Source organism: Argopecten irradians, chromosome 4 (assembly GCF_041381155.1).
Source record: "Argopecten irradians isolate NY chromosome 4, Ai_NY, whole genome shotgun sequence".
Lineage (NCBI taxonomy): Eukaryota > Metazoa > Mollusca > Bivalvia > Pectinida > Pectinidae > Argopecten > Argopecten irradians.
In genome coordinates this window covers 44646463-44666953 of record NC_091137.1, presented here as the reverse complement: position 1 = coordinate 44666953, position 20491 = coordinate 44646463, and the positions used below count along the sequence as shown (strand labels likewise).

At 35.6% G+C, this 20491-nt stretch overlaps 1 protein-coding gene across 2 annotated transcripts in view; it reads left to right on the top strand.

The window, feature by feature from the left end:
• The window catches only part of LOC138321810 (E3 ubiquitin-protein ligase UBR4-like), a 97160-nt gene that overhangs the window by 30165 nt on the left and 46504 nt on the right, over window positions 1–20491 (top strand). For both annotated transcript variants that reach the window (XM_069265792.1, XM_069265791.1), the window contains exons 38-65: window positions 161–231; window positions 795–942; window positions 1442–1675; window positions 2253–2423; window positions 2997–3248; window positions 3818–3907; window positions 4719–4811; window positions 5351–5410; window positions 5898–6122; window positions 6332–6416; window positions 7376–7436; window positions 7693–7870; window positions 8372–8419; window positions 8719–8878; window positions 9285–9355; window positions 9784–9873; window positions 10508–10639; window positions 12142–12229; window positions 12607–12817; window positions 14318–14381; window positions 15043–15177; window positions 15680–15851; window positions 16463–16648; window positions 17087–17208; window positions 17813–18067; window positions 18403–18576; window positions 19280–19336; window positions 20059–20212. In XM_069265792.1, coding sequence (XP_069121893.1) covers window positions 161–231; window positions 795–942; window positions 1442–1675; window positions 2253–2423; window positions 2997–3248; window positions 3818–3907; window positions 4719–4811; window positions 5351–5410; window positions 5898–6122; window positions 6332–6416; window positions 7376–7436; window positions 7693–7870; window positions 8372–8419; window positions 8719–8878; window positions 9285–9355; window positions 9784–9873; window positions 10508–10639; window positions 12142–12229; window positions 12607–12817; window positions 14318–14381; window positions 15043–15177; window positions 15680–15851; window positions 16463–16648; window positions 17087–17208; window positions 17813–18067; window positions 18403–18576; window positions 19280–19336; window positions 20059–20212 — 3787 coding nt within the window. The remainder of the gene's footprint in view (window positions 1–160; window positions 232–794; window positions 943–1441; window positions 1676–2252; window positions 2424–2996; window positions 3249–3817; window positions 3908–4718; window positions 4812–5350; window positions 5411–5897; window positions 6123–6331; window positions 6417–7375; window positions 7437–7692; window positions 7871–8371; window positions 8420–8718; window positions 8879–9284; window positions 9356–9783; window positions 9874–10507; window positions 10640–12141; window positions 12230–12606; window positions 12818–14317; window positions 14382–15042; window positions 15178–15679; window positions 15852–16462; window positions 16649–17086; window positions 17209–17812; window positions 18068–18402; window positions 18577–19279; window positions 19337–20058; window positions 20213–20491) is intronic.

The window sequence follows — 20491 nt, the reverse complement described above, 5'->3', positions numbered from 1 at the left end:
ATCTTGAAATTTACATGCTGCGAAAGAAAGTTGATGTACGGTATAAGATTTATCAGTTGATAAAAATCAATTTGAAGCAGGATATACTTTTGTTAATTTTTGTGGGGGTTAGGAGACTTTCTGTGGGGACTGACTGACATGCTTGTTCTTTTCTGTTTAGGATGAAGAGTCTCTCAACAACAAGCTTTGTACCTTCACTGTAACACAGAAGGAATTCATGAACCAGCATTGGTGAGTTCTCTTTGTAATAGAGGATAAAAATCACGAGATACATGTGTTTGTTAAATAATTATAACCCGCGGCCAACTCACACACACCCATCCCCCTCCACAACAAATTGGGGGTAGGAGTATATTGGATTCTGGTTATCCTTTTTTCGTCTGTGGGCAAAACGATCAACAGACTACTCCTCCTTAACTACTGCAGGGATTTCAATGAAACTTAGTGCCTATAATCTTTTATGATAGACAGTGTAGATGTTTCTTAGATTGGATATACTGATTGAAAGACAGAGACTATCAAAGTCCTCTCCAAAGAATTTCTGACATTAAAACATTTGTTACTGTATAGTCCGTAATATTACGGGGGTCAATATTTTTGCAATATCGTGAGACACTGGTGTGGTCATCAAAATTTGATATAAGTATGAAATATTGATGATATTATACTGTAATGGTATATAGCCATATCACCAAATTGTAATTCATTAAAATTTAGAAATCATGAGAAAAAAAAAAAAAAATTGTCTGTTATGTTGTGTTGTAAAAAAAAACAAAAAACTTCTGACGTTGTAGGTACCACTGTCACACCTGTAAGATGGTAGATGGAGTAGGTGTATGTACAGTCTGTGCTAAAGTCTGTCATAAAGAGCATGACCTGACCTACGCTAAGTTTGGATCATTCTTCTGTGACTGCGGCGCTAAGGAAGACGGATCCTGTAAGGTAGGTTGTTAGTACGATGAACACCTGTCGTCATGTTAATTTATTACACCTCAATTAGTCAGATAACATTAAAATCATTAAGTACTTGCATAAAATTTCTTGGATTTGTTCGTAAAACTGAATGGGTCCAACTTTATCCCAAATTTTATATGGTATGGTTAACTAGACCGACTGAAATACTCTGGTTTTAGATTGCTTCTCTTAAAAATTATTAATCCAATTTTAACCAAGACATTATCAGTATTTAACATATTACCCTTGCGGAGCAGGATTTGTCCCTGGGTGTAGAATTAAGGGGCTGGTGAGTCAGGCTGATTTGTTTTTGTTTATAGATTGTTAAAAAACCTATTAGTCTGATATTCACCAAACATGGTTTACTTGCATTTACAGGAAATCATAAAGATCCGAATTCATCCATGTTTTGATAATTTATAATCTTTAAATTTATTGATATTACAATCATTGCACATACTGATATTCTTGTCTGTTATTTGTCCAGTCTCTGGTCAAGCGTTCAGCCCAGAGTGGACTGGATAGTTTGGATAACCTAGCCGGAGCTTCCCCCTTCTCCATGGAAACCATGCTTCCTAGCAGTCTGAGGCGACGTATGTCCTCACCTAGTCCACTGGAGAAACAGACAGATGTAAACAAAATGGCTGAACAAGTTAACAAAGCCCGAGAGGCTCTCAGCCGTCAAGTTGAGGGAAGCAGGGAGGCCCTCCTACTGTATATGGTGAGTGTTTTAGTCCCTTCTACTGTGTATGGTATCTGAGGCCCTTCCAATGTATATTGTATATATGTGAGGCCATCCTGCTGTATATGATAGTAGTCCTTCTGCTGTATATGGTATATGATGCCTTTCCAATGTATATTGTATATATGCCCATCCTGCTGTATAATATAAGTGTTTTAGTCCCTTCTTGTGAGATGGTGTATCTGAGGCCCTTCCAATGTATGTGGTATACATATGAGAGGCCCTCCTACTGTACATGGTAGTAATTTAGTCCCTTCTGCCGTATATGGTATATCTGAGGCCCTTCCAATGTATATGATGACCATTTGAGGTAAGTCTTTTAGTCCCTGGTGTATATTACTTACTTAATAAAGCCTGAGTGTGGAGAAGAACAAAAAATACACATTCCTATCACAGGTTGCTCGACCAGGAATCATATATATGTTTCTCTGCCGTGAAAACTGATGGCTCTACCGACTGATCCGAAATCAGATATGCTGACTGAGATTGTTACAGAGAAAAACTGGTAGTTTATAGTAGAGCTTTCCCTTACAACCAAGTCTATTGTTTTTACCAGGAATCGTCGAACACCGTGAAGACAATCCTGAACATGCTACAGACGATCCTTCCCACACTGACAGAAAGCTACCAGAAAGTGTCTCCCATGGGCAGTACACAGAGGGCTCAGAATGCACTCTACGAACTTCACACACAACCCAAAACTACGGAGACCACCGAACAGTTAATGGTAGGTACTCTGTAGAATTTGTACTAGTTAAAAAAGATTACTGTACAACAGTTAATGTTCGGTATTAAAAGACCATGAATCTAGACTTTACATATATATTTTGGAAGTTGCAATATATTACTGTTCAAACAGGCATGATATTACAAATGTTTGTGCAACAGCCTTCTTAAGTATATACAAAATTAGGAACTGCTTATTGTGTGGGATGCTGCATGATATATATGTTTTGAACCACATAGCGAATATATATAATTTACATTAATGATTATGCAATGGTGAATCTGTAAACGATACCTATCTTGGAGATCCCATTCATATTTATACAGTAATAAGGATATAAAATTAATAAAAAAAATATTTATATTTACCTACAAAACAATATACCATGAAACAGTAGAAATTTGGAGAGATGATATTCTATAAGAGTGCACAATTCATCTATTTCTCAATATTCTATGGTTCAAAATTCCCGCGACCATGAAAATGTCTTGTGAAATTGCGAACATATCAGCTGGATGAAAATAACTGTCTACTGAATTTTGTTTTAATGCAAACCGAACATCATATTTACAGACGGTTACCCTAGGATCCCAGGAAGGAGCGTTCGAGAATGTACGTATGAACTACAGCGGTGACCAGGGACAACAGATACGCCAGCTCATCTCGGCACACATGCTACGTCGTGTGGCGATGTGTGTGCTGGCCTCCCCTCACGGCAAGCGACAACACCTGGCCGTTAGTCATGAGAAAGGAAAAATCACAATCCTACAACTGTCCGCTCTACTGAAACAGGCAGACTCGAGTAAGAAGAAGCTGACACTCACGGTATGTTGAACTTTATGTAGTTCATTTCTAAATTCCCGGTTGTGATACAGGTGGTACACAATAATATTCCAACTGGTATTAAAAACTTCCATTAATTTCAAAGCAAAATTAAAATACTTAAAGGCAAATACTTATATGATTTTGGATAAAACATTGCAGTAATAACACTTGCCTTTGTTTTATATTAGGTGATTCTGATAAATTTGAAATACAGTATAACCCCTGTAACTCAAACTGGCATTTCTCAAATACCTTTCCTATTGTTGAATTGATGGCATGGTCCCAACATTGCCTTTGTATATTTTATGTAATAAAAACCTGGATAGCTCAAACCACCATTTATTGAATACCTGTTATTCCTTAAACAGAAATATATTCTCTTTCCTTCAAATTAATTTATAGTATTTAAACAACCAATTCATGGAACAGTTCAAGTGAAAGAGATTAATTTAAAGAATTTTCTCAGTTTTTGGATATATGGAATGGCATGATATAAATCTGCAGTGTAGTTACAGTGATACCCAAACGAATGTTATTTGATATGATAATTTAATATCTCTATATTACAGAGACTGGCCTCAGCACCGATCCCCTTCACTGTCCTCTCCATCACAGGTAACCCCTGTAATGAAGATTTCCTGGCTGTCTGTGGACTCAAGGTAACTACTACTGTATTCGGCTCTATAAGTGCCCTGTGTGCTTCAAAAAATGAAAAAAGGCACTGAATAGAAACGAATGTAGACGAGTCATTCATAAAGTTATTGTACAAAGTGAGCCATAAATCATTTTGCAAAAGAAATCAAGTAAAGGAACTTAAGTTTTCATATTTTCAGTCTGCATTTGAATCAATGTAAATGAAATTGAGGCCTCAATATAACGGGAGGGGCACTTATAGGCATAGAGGTGCTTAGTGAGAATACGATATGTCAGGATTTAGAATAACAATGCTAGAGAGAGCAGCAGGTGTAACCAAAGGGCCATGGTGGCCAAGTGGTTAAATGTCCCTCTGGCTCTTGAGTTTGAATCCCATGTAGGGCAGTTGCCAGACAATGACTGTTGGTCAATGGTTTTCTCCTGGTAGTCCAGTTTTTCTCCACCCTATAAACCTGGAACATCCTTAAATGACCTTAGACTGTTAATAGGATGTAAAATCAATCAAACCTAACCAAATGAAATAATCAAAGGACCTTGGACTACTTTAAATGTTACATTAAATTTTTTTCTAAATTTCTGTAGTACTTCTTATGAAACAATACAACAATAAGTACTGTTATAACAAACTTCTGGGGACAAACCAAATTACTTCATTATAAGCATATTTTGTTATACACATATTACAAATCTCTTACAAGAACTTTAACTGGGAATTGAAACAACCAGGTTTATAATTTTGAATTTAGTGTAATCGTGTTCAGTACATGATCTCTTTTTTTACATGTTTTACTGTATGATGGATTGTTGACTTTGTAGGACTGTCACGTACTGACCTTCAACAGTTCTGGGTCAGTAGCCGACCACCTTGTGTTACACCCGACACTTCCCACGGGCAACTTCATCATCAAGGTAAAGTCATATATTAACTATTGGTCATTTTCAATAATCTATTAACTATTGATAATTTCATCATAAAAGCTTGAATAAAGGCGATAAAAAATATCAATGTAAGTTTTAAGCAAATTTCGCCATTTATGTACCAGTGCCACTACTGTTAACATCCTTTTATTAGCATGCTATTTACTTTTGGGAATTTTGTATTCTTTGCGAAAATTTGCGAAAGCTAATCTCCGAGAATTATTATCAATATGACTTAGTATGACAGTATTAAATGAAAGTAGAACTATATGTACGTAGTCTGTTCTGCGAAAGTTAATCTCCATGAACTTGTATTGAAAAGGAATTTACGAAATTTAAAAGCCGCAAATAAAAGTTGGTTAACAGTATACCAGCTATGTAAACTTTGTCGCAAAATGAACAAACAGTGGTAAAAACTATAGGTGAAAGTGAAAAACTGAAAACTATGATAGTATTATGCTATTTTGACAGCACTGTTTGAATGATTTATTTGTAGGCGATACTTAACTGTACAAATTCATTACTTGTAGGTGGTGTGGTTACCAGGGACACAGACTGAGCTGGCTATTGTCACTGCAGACTTTGTCAAGGTAATGGCAGTTAGGATTCAAAACCCTTCAATAAACTTCATCAAGTTACATTATGTAATGATTCGGGCCCAATGATCTGTTACTGTTTTTGAACAAAATGTTTTAAAGATATCATATGACCTTGAACTGTAAATGTTTCCTTGACCTTTATTATTAATTCTTAGATTTGTAATTTTGGATCTTGAAATACATGATGTAGAACAGATGATTTAATTTGAGTTATGACCTTGACTTGTAAATGTCATGGATTTACGACCTTGAACTATGAATATCTCTTGACTTTGTCTTTGGCCTTGAACCGTAATTATTTCAGATTTTGACCTTCTCTTGTAAATGATTTAATTTATCAACTTTTATGTGTTCTAGCTTTATTTCCTTACCTTGTGAATATTTTAGATTTCAATCCTTGACCTTGGTCTTATCAGATTTATGTCATGTAACTGTTTCTTGTCTTTGACTGACTAACCTTGACCTTAAACCTTTTCAGATTTATGACCTTGGAAGTGATGCCCTCAGTCCACAGTATTTCTTCCTCTTACCAAGTGGTAAGATTCGTGATGCGACATTCGTCTTCTTTGAGGAAGGCTGTCAGATCGTCCTGATGTCGTCCACAGGCTATATCTACACCCAACAGATGGAGGACAGTAGTAGTGCTAAACACGGCCCCTTCTACATCACTAATGTACTGGAAATCCAGCATCCGGACCTCAAGGTACACATATATCTTATATAATGGTACACAATAGGGAAAATTATACGTTATTATAAATTCTATTAACTTGCCCGTTTCATAATGACTTGGCATTGTATTTGATACCTATTTATTTAATTTGATCTTTGAATCCAGATTCACAATTATAGAAAGCTGAAACATTGTGTCATTTGTTTCTTTTCATCAGTGATGACCTGTTTATTTTACAGGAGAGTAACGGTCAGATAGCAGGTGGAGGTGTGTCAGTCTACTACTCCCACCCACTACAGCTTCTCTTCTTCAGCTACACCCAAGGTACGTAGGGTCAATATGTAGGTCATACAGGGTCAATATATAGGTCATACAGGGTCAATATATAGGTCATTACATCCAAGATAACTAGGGTCAATATGTAGATCATACAGGGTCAATATGTAGGTCATACAGGGCCAATATATAGGTCATTACACTCAAGGTAACTAGGGTCAATATAAAGGTCATAAAGGGTCGATATATATAGGTCATACAGGGTCAATATATAGGTCATACAGGGTCAATATATAGGTCATTACAACCAAGGTAACTAGGGTCAATATAAAGGTCATATAGGGTCAATATATAGCTCATACAGGGTCAATATATAGGTCAAACAGGGTCAATATATAGGTCATTACATCCAAGGTAACTAGGCTCAATATAAAGGTCATACAGGGTCAATATATAGGTCAAACAGGGTCAATATGTAGGTCATGTAGTGCCAATATATAGGTCATTACATCCTATGTAACTAGGGTCAATATATATGTCATACAGGGTTAATATGAAGGTCATACAGGGTCAAATATAGGTCATACAGGGTCAATATATAGTTTATTACATCCAATTTAACTAGGGTCAATATATATGTCATACAGGGTCAATATTTAGGTCATACAGGGTCAATATATAGGTCATTATATCCAAGGTAACTGGTCAATATAAAGGTCATTATACCTAAGGTAACTTAGGTCAATATATATGTCTTACAGGGTCAATATATAGGTCATACAGGACTAACACATGGATGGTTAGCCAGTTACACCCAGGGTGGTTAGGGAATATATTGGTCATTAGCTACACATCTGCAGCTGATCTAATTCAGCTATACACCCAAATTAGGGCCAACTAGGTATTATATTTTTAAAAATAATACTAGATAAAGAATTTTCAAACAATTACTACTGACTCATCATTATTATCATTTAGTATGTAATTCATCATTTTTTTCTCTGTAGGGAAGAGTTTTGCTACCTATATAACTGAGGATCCTCTTCTGTTCCCTATTGCCCTTAAAAGGTAAGTACTTGTAGCTTGTGTCATTAACCATCAGAGATTTGATATACCACTGCCATGCATAGAGTGAACTAATTCATATTCATTATAATACACTAGAAACCATATGGAGGGCAGTTTGTATATTTATCTTGAGTGGTTGGATTCTCCTCAGACAAGGCACAAATGGTCTAAAATTTAAAATCATGCTACCTATACCATTTAGTTAAGTTGCATATCATTTAAGCTATATATACAAATTAGAAATTGCTATTTGCAGCAATGGTGGTGGAAAGGGAAGCAGCAACGGTCAGCCCTTGGTCCAGTGGTCCGAGATTCCTGGACACACGGGACTCCTGTACTGTATGACGCAGACTTCTAACAACCCTGTGGTCCTCATGATCAAACCAGACATCATACAGGCACAGGAGATCAAGGTCGTCCCCGCTAAGGCCAAGGTCAGTAATGTTATGAACCGATATAATCATCAAGATTTCACTTAAAAATTGGAGCATTGTACTTAAGGGATCCTTATATAATGATAAACTCAGTAATTTAGCTTTGTAAAATTTGCTTGTTGTCAATTATTCCATCCAAGTGTTATCGATACTAGGAACTGTACAGAAGGTTCACTGCAAAACTAGTCAAAAAAAGACAAAAATGCTTCAGGACGTGTAAACCCTTTTTTTTTTTTTTTCGCAGCGATTAAATTTCTCAATTTTTTATTACAAAACCAATTTGGCAAGATAAACTTTCGCAAGTTTATCAATAGATTAAAATACCTTCAAATTTGCCTAAGGTATATGTTTATTTGCGGAGGTAAACGTTCACATATTTAATATGATTGGGTAAACTGAAAATTCCACACGAAAGAAAGTCAGTTTATTGGTAGATTAGATAAGTTGGTTTATTGTAGATTATATTATCCAATGTTTTTTCCACGATTCTCTCTTTTTCAGATCCAAGATGTGGTAGCCATCAGGCATTCTGCATCCAATTCAGATCAGGTGAGTTTAGTTACTGAATCACTTAATGTATAGATAGCACTTAACACAACTGTACCATATCTGTAACTATACATATCAATTATCTTCTATTATCAGATCATGCTGTAACACGCTTTAAAGGATTTGTGGTGTCCAAATTCCGTAGTGCGCCAATCCTTCTAAATGCAATATTCACAGATCGATAGAGTTTAAATGGTGTTAATGTTTCGATGGTAATCTTGAGAGCTGTACTATTTTGGATAGGGTTCACATTAAAACCTCGTCAGTGGTACAATAATGTAATGGTGTCTGTGTTACAGCAACAACGTACCACGATGATCCTGTTGTGTGAGGATGGCTCCCTAAGGATCTACATGGCTAATGTAGACAGTACCAGTTTCTGGCTGTCCCCTTATCTTCAGCCCCAGTCACCCATCGCCGTACTCAAACCGGCCAAGAAAAGGAAGAGCAGCAGGACAGGTATATAACATATGCATTAGTAAATAATGTTAATAACTATCTCAATACTCCATGGGTTACTATCACTGATGTTATATCGACCTCAGTACTCTAGGGGTTACTATCACTGTCGTCTTATCCAAACCAAGACAGGTATAGAACATGTGCATTTATGAATAATGTTAATAACAATCTCGAAACTCCAGGGGTTACTATCACTGCCATTATATCGACCTTGGTACTCCAGGGGTTACTATCACTGCCATTATATCGATCTTGGTACTCCAGCGGTTACTATCACTGCTGTCTTATCCAACCCTGGACTTTGTCATAGTGAAATGAAGTAATTTCATAGCAAGAAATGGTTCTAATTCTATCTATGTTCATGATATTGATTATTTAGTAGTGTTTTTGTCTCATGTTACAGGAAGACCCGTTGGTTCTGTTTCCTTCCCCATAGACTTCTTCGAGCACTGCCAACAAACCACTGACATAGAGGTATATTACCTTAATAATTTCTCATAATATAAAAAACTTTGGAAACATGAGAAGAAAAGTTGTAGTATGTAAGAGGAAAATGATGGAAACATTAAAAGTCGTGAATGGATCATTTGCAACATTTATGATAAAAAAGTGATGAAAGTCACACAAATTTCAAAATTTGGGAGAAAAAACAGAGTAGTAATATAGACGTATAGCTTCATAATCTTTCAAATTATTGAAAATTTTGGAACCATAGGAAAAACAGTTTCGGCATGTATGGGGTAAATGATAGAAGTGTAATTGAACGTCATTATATAGATTGATTATCTGAAAAAGATGACAGAAAAAAGGGTACAAAATTTCTGTGAAAAGCCGTGTGATTAGTTAATATTCAGTGTAAACTTTTATGGATGTTTATGATGTGTGTATTATTTTCCTTACAGTTCGGAGGCAATGATCTCCTACAGGTGTATAACACCCAGCAGGTAAAACACCGACTCAACACCACTGGCATGTATGTGGCTAGCACCAAGGTAAGTCACCATTAGCAGTAATAACTGGCTAACTAACTCATTCACCCCTGAAATTTCATAATGAGCTGTTCCACCTTTAGTTCTAGAAAAGTTCAAATATGTCTTCAAGGGCGAATGAGTTCAGCTCCCACCAGGAGGTAGGGGGAAGAGGAAACATATAGTGTTACTCTTATCCATCATGTCATGAAACAAGGGCATTAAATGGTGAAGATTTGGTAGTTTTTTCTGCATTTGCATATTACAGAGTTGTTACGTCATGTTTGTGTTAGCGTAACATCACCATTTTCAGCGAAAACAACATTATTTTTACTCACAAAATGATGATGTCACCTACACATACGCATAATTTACTGTATCCTGAATATGATTATTCAGTAAAACCTGTCTATAGCGACACCTAAGGTACCAAGAAAAAAGTTGTCTTTATAGCCAAGTAGTCTTTATACACAGGTCAAATTGTGTTGAAATTGATCATTTGTGGACTCTTGAGAAAGTGGTCTTATGAAGCAGGTGGTCTTTATACAGAGGTAGTCACTAAGTCTGATTGTACTGTATCTGTAATAGATAGCCATGTTATCAAATCTCTTGTTTTCACCATTCTTATTAAAGAGGTTGAAATTGACATCTTTTCCAGCCGGGTGGATTTAACATTGAGATAAATAATACCAATGCGGCCAATGTAATGGTGGGCTGTCGTGTCCTGGCTGGTAGTCAGAATGTACAGAGGGCGCCCTCATATCTGGAGGTGTTTGGTAGAACAACACAGGTATAGTCTTAGATGAAACCTTTCATCACTTAAAATTCTAAGTTTTATAATGCTTTTGGTAACACTTCTCATAATTCAAAAATTTCGCAAATGATTGTATAACTCATATTTACATCTTAAATATAAATATACTTAAAAGTTCATTTTTTAAATTGATGTCAAATGTATATACAGTTTTGAAGAATTCTGTGATAAATATAGTATTCGGACTAACTTTTTAAAATACCAAAGCTTGAAAAATGACATTCAACATTTTGTTAGAAACAATAATCAAAATTACGACACAGAAAAGAATGTAATATTACCCAATATACCTATAAATCTCAAAGTCATTCTAAATTCTAAAAAAGGAGCTCAATACATATACAATATTTTAATTCAAAACCAAGTTAAACCTACAGCTCAAAATAAATGGAATCAAACTTTTAATATAAATGAAGAAGATTGGGAAAAGATTTATAAACACCCTTTTAACACATGTACAAGTTCAAAACTTCAGTGGCTACAATATAGAATAAATCATAGAATCCTGACTACTAAGACATTTTTACTAAGAATAGGTAAAGCGGATAATAACATATGTATATTTTGTAAAACTTCTCCCGAAACCATAACACACATACTATGGGACTGTGATAAAACATCAAATCTGATAGAACAACTGAGAATAGCAATTATTACAAAAAATCTAGGACTTAGATTCAGTAAACAAGAATTTATATTTGGCAAGAAAGTTAACAATAAACATTCATTAGACAACTTAATCTTACTTTTAACCAAACAATATATTTATAACTGTAAATGTCTTGAAGCAGATCTTTGCCTAATTGGTTTAAAAAACCACATCAAATTTGAACTAAAAGCTCATAAAATTTTAATAACCAATAGTAACATAAAAAATAAACAACAGGTCTTAACAGAAATACAACTTTGGCTCCAATTTTGAATTTTAAAACATTAAAAACATACACAAAAACCAATAAAAACTTGTAAAATAAATATTTGACCTAGGTTTGACAGAGGTACCTTGTATGTATGTGTGTTCTGCATCTCTCTGATACTTAACAATGTATATTACCTTAAAATATCAATGTTTGAGAACTTATCCTCTATAAATTATCAGTGAGTTTGTTAGTGTAAATGTGTTGTCCATTGATCGATGATTGATGTATATTATGAGTATATATGACTACTTTTGTATTAACTTAATTAATTCCAACATACATCGTTCATATATGTTGTATTGTATTTGTATGTACAAAACTTTTGAAAATGAATAAAAGATAAATTTAAAAAAAAAATGTATATACAGCATAAGTACATATTCATTTACTAATTTATTGAATTAAAAGTATTTTTCTTTAAAACTAACTTAAAGTTATAAAAGATAGCTTACTTTAAATTGGATAAGTTTGAAATGAGTTTCTTTTTAGTATAGATTTGATCTGTTGTTATCTGCAATACTTTGTCACATAGTAATCTTATTTTGTTTTTTATTTCAGGTGAACCTGACAAACAGATACCGCTGGTTTGACCTTCCCTTCACCAGGGAAGAATCCCTAATGGCTGACAAGAAGTTTACTCTGTTTGGTAAGTAAAATATCAAATCAGCATGTGTGATTCGAGAAAGACTATCTCTGATAAAGGCAGGCCGTATTTGATGGTGTCCATCGTAAATTAACTTAATATACCGTAAACTGCTGTTTTTTTGTGGGTCAACTAAAAACCTCTAAAAACAAGAAAATTAAGTTTAAGAGGTTTTAAATTTTTACAATCTAGATTTAAAGGGATATAGGAATCCGCTATTTTCGCAATATTTTTGGGATTAATTCTATTACGATTATAGCAATGCAATAGAAATCGTGGAAATATTATTCCCACAAAAATAATCTGCTATTTATATATATATATATATATATATAACGTAAAGGACGTTGACTGACAAAATTCCTTTGTTTGTTGTTTAGTGGGAGCAAGTTCTGATTCGGCAGGAGTGACCATGGTTGACTCCATCAAAGTGTTCGTGAAGACCAAAGAGGCCTTTGGTTGGCCGGAGGAAGTGGACGAATTTCCAGAATCCCAAGCAGTGGTCAAGCCTGCTACATCCGCCTCGACCATGACCAATAATGACAGTGACTCGGTGCCCTCTGCACCATTACCTCTGACCTCTGCTGATAGGTATAGTGATATGTCCTTCAAAAGCCAACATCTTACCAAATACAGTCAAACCTCGATGTATCGAAGTTCAAGGGACCGTCAGAAAAACTTCGAAACATCGAGACTTCGAATTATTCGTGGTTGAAATTAGACCGATGTTTTTTTTTACCATGACCAACTGTGGTAGTTGTGTACATGTCGTCTCTGTTCCGTAAACTTTATAATCATTGTATTTACCACAAGCAAAACAAAATAAAAACGAAGTATGCAATTAATCACATGTATTGCTATCGTTAGCAATACATACGTATATTATAAACAAGACTTACGTGTACTAGGCCTAACCCATGTACAAGTGTTCGTTTGGTGACTATTTAAGCGATGGTTGATATTACGGAATGAATATAAAAACGAAAACACGTTGTAAAAACGAAACTAAAAAGGAGGAACCGAAAGCGCTACACCACCTACAAAATACTTCGATTTAGAATGATCGATTTGCTCCAGTATTTATGCCAAAGTTGTGCAATGTAACAGTTTTGAGTATGAGTTACTAATAATGTGGCTCGCTGTTTACCATTCTGTAAAATTCTACAAACCGCTACCAATGGCGGCGGCGAACATCAAAAACGACTAACTGTATCTTTGCCGTACTAATGATTTAATAACGCAGCTTGTAAAAACAAAGCACCGGGTATCGGTCTGATTAGTGATATTAACTATCTTGATGATATTAAGCAAGCAACACAAGCTGTCATAATCCCTATTATCCGGCGAAGGGCCGTCGCGAGACAGCTAGGTGTGACAGCATGCCGCGGGGTATCGGCGAACACCTGATCTGTACAGGTAAATTTTTATTCGAATCATCGAGTGTCAGTTACCTATGATTCTATAACAAATGGTCCATGAAAAAAGTTCGATTCATCGAGAACTTCGATTCATAAAACTTCGATTCATACATGGGTTAGTTAGTAATGTTATATAGTGAAGAAATTCGGGACCAGACAAAAAGTTCGATACAAGCGAGAAATTCGATTCATAAAACTTCGATTCATACATGGGTTAGTTAGTAATGTTATATATTGAAGAAATTCGGGACCAGACAAAAAGTTCGATACAGCGAGAAATTTGATTCATCGGAGTTCGAATCATCGAGGTTTGACTGTGTTATACTGTAATGTGCTTTAAAATTTCTTTCACAAGGAATTTATCTTTCACAATATTTGTGGTTTGTTTCAAAGCACAAATTCAAAACTCAAAAATGATAATTGATAATACCCGGTAAGCATTTATTATTTTTGAAAAAAATGGTTTTGACCCTAAAAAAAGTTCAGGATTCAAAAATGCGAAATTTAGACTCCAGTAAATCAAAGCACTTTAATTTACAGTACCATCAAAATTCTGAAATATTTGTAACCAATTTTTTAACCTATCCATCCCCAATGTTGGAAAAATATTTCAAGAGCATAAATTCAGTTACCACTATGAATTGTGTTTAAAATCTGTTGTTTATATTTTCAGATTGTTAGGGAGTGCCTTGGAAGTTCTGGATGGAGCATTTGCTTCGTCACTGTGTGAAGAAAAGGTAGGGGCAATATGTACAATATTTACTCTTAACTATTTCTATAATTTGATTGATAAGTTATTTCCGTGAAAATTTCTCTGTCTTAAAGAAGCAAAGATATTATTGGATTTTTAGATGAAGGAGACTTTTAAAATCAATGAGACCAATGATCCTTGGTAATCATAGTTTTTGGGCATCCTTGAAGCTCCAGGGGTTACTATCACTGATGTAATATTCACCCCAGGACTATCTCATAGTAAAACTTGAGGCAGTTCAGGAGAAAACAACGGACCAATCACAGGCACCCACAGACTTTCTTTGAAGAATATAGAAAGAGCGATGCCCAGCTTCAAAGCTATGCAGTCCATAGTGTACCGTTATTTGATTCTTTTGCCTCCAGTTTTACTATGAGATAGTCCAGGGGTGGACATAACATCCGTAATAGTAACCCCTGGAGTATCAAGGATGGTATTTGGGTTGACATGTTTTAGTCAGGGCTGAATGGTTAAAGGTCTTGACACATTACTACTAGTTCTTCACCTCTGGGTATTGAGTTGAAATCTAGGTGTTGCCAGGTACTGGCTGTTGGTCAGACTAGACCAGTCCATTATGAAATTACAGGGGTGAATAAGATAAAGATACTAAGATTAGTCTGACTATAAATGCTGGTTCTCTCCTCCAGGATCCCCTACATCAGTTGACCCTGGATATAGCCACCAGTCTGCTGACCCTGCCAACACCCAACAGTGTACAACAACACACCAAATCTCTGCTGGCCTCTCTGTTCCCCAACAGATTGTCCTACTACAACCACAAGGTAGGTATAGAATTATGATAAAATTGTCTATTATTATGTAAGAATTGTCTAGTATTATGTTATAATTGTCTATTATTATGTTTGTATTTATCTATTATAAATGAAAAAATTGTCTATCAATATGATGAAATTGTCAATTATTATGTTAAAATTGTTTATTAAAATGGGGGAATTGTCCATTATTAATGATGAAATTGTCTATTATTATGTCAAAATTGTTTATTATAACGGGGAAATTGTCTAATATTATAAGGATATTGTCTATTATAATGGTGAATTGTCCATTATTAATGATGAAATTGTCTATTATAATGGGGATATTGTCAATTGTTATGTTAAAATTGTCTATTACAATGGGGAAATTGTCTATTATTATTAGGAAATTGTCTATTATTATGATTATTATATGATAACTATATACATGATTCTGAGTCTAATATTTTCTGGAGTTTAATGTCAATATTTTATCATCAAACTAATTGGTATTTACTTTTGATTTAAGGATCAGGCCGAGCTTGTACATGTGATGACGGTGCTATCGCGCGAGGAATGCGACATGGACGTTGAGGCGTACCAGCGACTGTTGGTCACTGCCAGGTCAGTGGCTGTAGCCAGACCACATAATCTGGTCAAGTTTGCTGAGAAGAGCTCCATGACGGCCAACACTGAGGAAGGTTAGTTTAAACTGCATCAGAATCTTAGGTCAAAGGCATGAATAATTAGGTCAAGGTCATTCAGGGGCGGGACAACGATAGCTTAAGTTACATCAATATCTGAGGTTCAGGCAAGTATTAATTAGGTCAAGGTAATTCAGGGGTAGGTAGTGATAGCTTAGTCTAAATCAGTATCTGAGGTCATGGCATGAATTAATGAGGTCAAGGTCAAGCAGCGGCAGGCATTAATATAGATAAATTAGGTTACATCAGTATCTGATGTTCAGGGATAAATGAATTAGGTCAAGGTCATTAAGGGCAAGGTCAGAGATATTGCCAGTCTGAGGTCAAGGCATGAACTAATGAGGCCAAGGCTATTCAGGTCAAATATAGAATATAGTTCAGACTGCATTTTAGTCAAATATCAGCAAATAGATTTTCCTAGTAATAAGAATATTACGTTAACATCATTGTTTATATAGAAAATCTTTTTAAAAACTTATTTCTTGTCTTCCCTGGCAAAAGTGTTAGAAATTGTTTTGAGATATATTACATATTCTGAGGAATAATGAAATCCACGGATTGTATATAATTCAGACGTATGTTCTTATATATGTTGTTCATTTTTGCAGTATTGGAAGTGACTGACTTAGAGCAGGAGGAAGGAGAGGAGAAGTCAGGTGGTCAGTCTGCGTCCAGTCTGTCTCAACTGGACAGTAAGGAGACCGGTCACTTTGTGACACACTTGATGGAGGCCTTCTGGAAACTACACAGTCTGAAGCCGCCCAATGTAATGTTGGCCCCGGTGTGTCTGCCAGGTAAACTGAATATAAGTCCCTTGACATCATGGGAAATGAAGGGCCATGTTGTTTCCCATGTCTGTCGTATCCTGTCCACCTTGTCCTGTCATGTCCCATTTCGTCCCATCCCTGTCCCTATCCCATTTGCTCCTGTTCAGACTTTGAGGCAAAGGTATTTATGACCCAGACATTTCTTGTCTATTGAATTGAAGTGATTCACAAAATATTTATTGTGATCTGCTTGATCCACAAGCTTCTTTTAAATTCTGATTTTCCCTTTTTTGTCCCAACTTATTAAATTAAGAAGTCATATATGTATATTATGCTGTCTAATATGATAACTTTTTGGATAACAATGCGATTTAATATTGAAATGATTTGGATGTTTTTGAATTGGTCTTGCACCAATCTGTCAATATTGATGAGGTTCTAATATAAGTGTTTGTATATGCACAGGTCTCAGTCATGTTGATGCGACGGTAGGAGCCATAGTAGAAATCATCCACGCCTTCACAGTATGCGAGTTTGATAACATCGCTCTGGCCACCAAGATGTACGTCCGTCTGCTTCTCTGTCAGGTAAGTTCAAACAAAACTCATTAAAATGTTAAGCTGCATAATGGTATTGGGTATAAGGTGGCCATGTGTTTTAACTCTTTCACCCCTGAAAGTTTAAAATGAACTCTTCTAGCTTTTGAATCAGAAGAGTTAAAATGTGTCTTTAGCGGTGAATGAGTTCATGTGATTACATTTCCGACTTAACCACCAAATCTAGGCCCTCCATCTCTGGATTTCTAGTTCTAATCCCACATGGAGCAGTGCCTGGTACTTACCCCGTAGGTCGGTGGTTTTTCTCTGGGTTTCCCCCAGCTTCTTTACCTTCTAAACCAAGCCATCCTTAGATGACCTTGACTGTTAATAGGATGTTAAACAAAAATAAACAAATCAAACAAGTATAAGTTTCATTATGTAGTTGTGAACTTTTGTTATTTCTTTTTTCAAGACATTATCTTCTTTTGCTGTCTGTTATTTATCATTTGTCTATATATACATGTTGTATCTTATATTTGTCAGTGATATTATGACAATAGGTAAGCAGATCATCATTAAACTTTACCTCAAAACTGATAGCAAATATCCATTTTGAGTTTTAATAATTCTGGAAATTCCAATACACCCACAGGACCAGACCGTGAGCTTTGCCTGTAAGCAGGCCATGATACGATGTCTTCGTCCCCGACACCGACGTCGCCGCGTTTGTATCCCGTCCCCTCCTAGATGTAGCTCACCGGGAGGAGGAGACGACGACGATGACGATGATGAAGACGATGATGATGACAAGGGAGATAAATCTGCCCAGCCAGCTCAGCCTCCGATTCAGGAGGTGGTACCAGAACAACAGGAGCAAGAGGAGGGAGATGAACACTTCGAAGTTGTGGTGAGTCTCTCAACCATAACATATTACTTCTCTGTTTAATGTGATAACAGTTTTGAAAATTGTTCCATTCAAAATCAATTCTGTTAAGGCATATCAGAAAACTAGCATTAATCCTTGACAGAATCTAAGCTGAAAGTTTTATCATTTTGTATTGCCTAACAAGAAAACGTCAAGAAAAAAAAAGTTTAGCACAAATAGCAACCTTTTGCATTATCAGTGTTTTGTATGACTTAATTATCTATTTTGGATAAAGCTAGCCACCGATATTTTCCTACAAATTGATTCCTAATATAATGAACCTATATTACTGATATTTCGTCGTGATTGTTTCCCAGGAGAACAATGAACCTATGGTTATGGAGCCTGGAGAGCAGGGACACGGGGGACCTATCCCATTGGAAGCGCTGTTTGCAGGCGGTGTTAACTTCCCTCCGATGGTTGACATCCCTCCTGATGCCGACGATGAGACCATGGTAGAGCTGGCTATTGCTCTCAGCCTCCAGGATCAGGTTGGTTCTACACAACTGTCTTCACCCCTGAAGACACATTTTAACTCTTCTGATTCAAAGGCTAGAACAGTTCATTATGAATTTTCAGGGATGAATGAATTGAAACAATATTTCAGTGTTTGTGAATACAGTATCTCAAACTCATATTACTTGAAGATCCAATTTATTTCAAAGTATTATTTTTAATCCAGAGCAAAGTTTTCACTTCATTTTAACTCATTCACCCCTGAAAATTCATAATGAACTGTTCCAAACGTTGAATTAGATGAATTCAAATGTGTCTACAGGGGTGAATGTGTTAAGTACCCCAATCAAGAATATTCTGTAAAGATTTATGATGATCATGCAGACTTTTGAGTTTAACGGTTTTTACTTTATTTATAAAATTGTCGGAATCGCAGGGGTATCAGTTGTTCCCCTACATGCACTTGCAGGCATACACATTTGATGTCAGTGCATGAACAATGCAAAGTGTTATGTCATATATAGTGTCAGAGGAATTTCATTGATAATTGTCAATTTCTTTAAAAATTATATTTTTACGATTATGGAAATTCAAGTCTTGATTTTTATGAAGGAAAAGAAAAGATTCATTCTTGAGTTGTAAAGGGTTGATATTAAAGAAATTCATTATTTGGCCATGTTATTTTAAATATGTTAGAAACCAATTCTTGTGAGTTAACTTTTGGTTTGTTTGTTACAGCCTGGCCACAGCGGTGGACTTGGACTACAAGGCCTAGGTATAAACAGATCACAACAGGTAAGTCTTCACACTTCATCCCAGCTAACTGAAAATATCCAAGATAATTACTGTAAAACAACTGATTTTTGCATGCGATTAATTAAGATGCTCCACCGCTGACAAATGGTATTTTTCACTATATAAAACAAGAAATACTTACTTTACACCATTACCACCATTGAAAAGTTTGAGCTTCTGATTTTACTTCAAGTTAAAAGTATGAAAAATAATTAATTGCATCCGGGAAAATATCCGTGGCATTATATCCTATATGGAATGATCACTGATTGACTTATTTTATATTATTATCTGTGATAATTAGACATATATGTATATATATACGATTAACACCAATTATTGTTCAAATGATGAATATCATTTATGCTCTGTCAGCGGTGGAGCATCTTTAAATTTCCCATATTTTGCAAATAATTAAAAATCACAAGTTTAGGTGACAGCTGGGGATCCATCAATTCTTAAAGTTTAAAAATTTGCTATAAGGTTAAGTCCATCTTAAATTTCCAACATCAAATTTTCATCATCAAATTTCCAAGATAGTTAGTGTAAAACAACTGTTTTTGCATGCGATTATTGAATTTCACATATTTTGCAAATAATTAAAAATCACAAATTTAGTTGACAGCTGTGGATCCATCAATTCTTAAAGTTTGAAAATTTGCTATAAGGTTAGTCCATCTTAAATTTCCAACATCAAATTTAAGTGTTTATATGTATTTTAGAGTGCCATGTCCTTAGAAGAGGGCCCATTATCAGACACGACAGCTTCGGCCCCTGGTAGTGACGATGAGATCGGTAGTAATGCAGCTACAGATGGGTCCACTCTCCGGACATCTCCAGCGGAACATGCAGGCAGTGGTGGCTCCGAAAGTGGAGGTAAGTTTTTCCAGTAATTCCAGAAAACGATACTGTCAAACCTGTCTATAAAGACATCTAGGGATAGAGGAAAAAGGTCTTTATAGCCAAGAGGTCTTTATACACAGGTTGATTGTGTTGAGGTGGTCGTATTAAGCTTGTGGTTGTTATATAGAGTTGGTCGCTAAGGCAGGATTGACTGTGTTGTATAAATTGAGAATTGTATAAGATTTGACTTTTCAACAAACATCTTAGGTCTGCACATCCAAATGCCATTCAAAATTGTTGAGGAAACCAGAT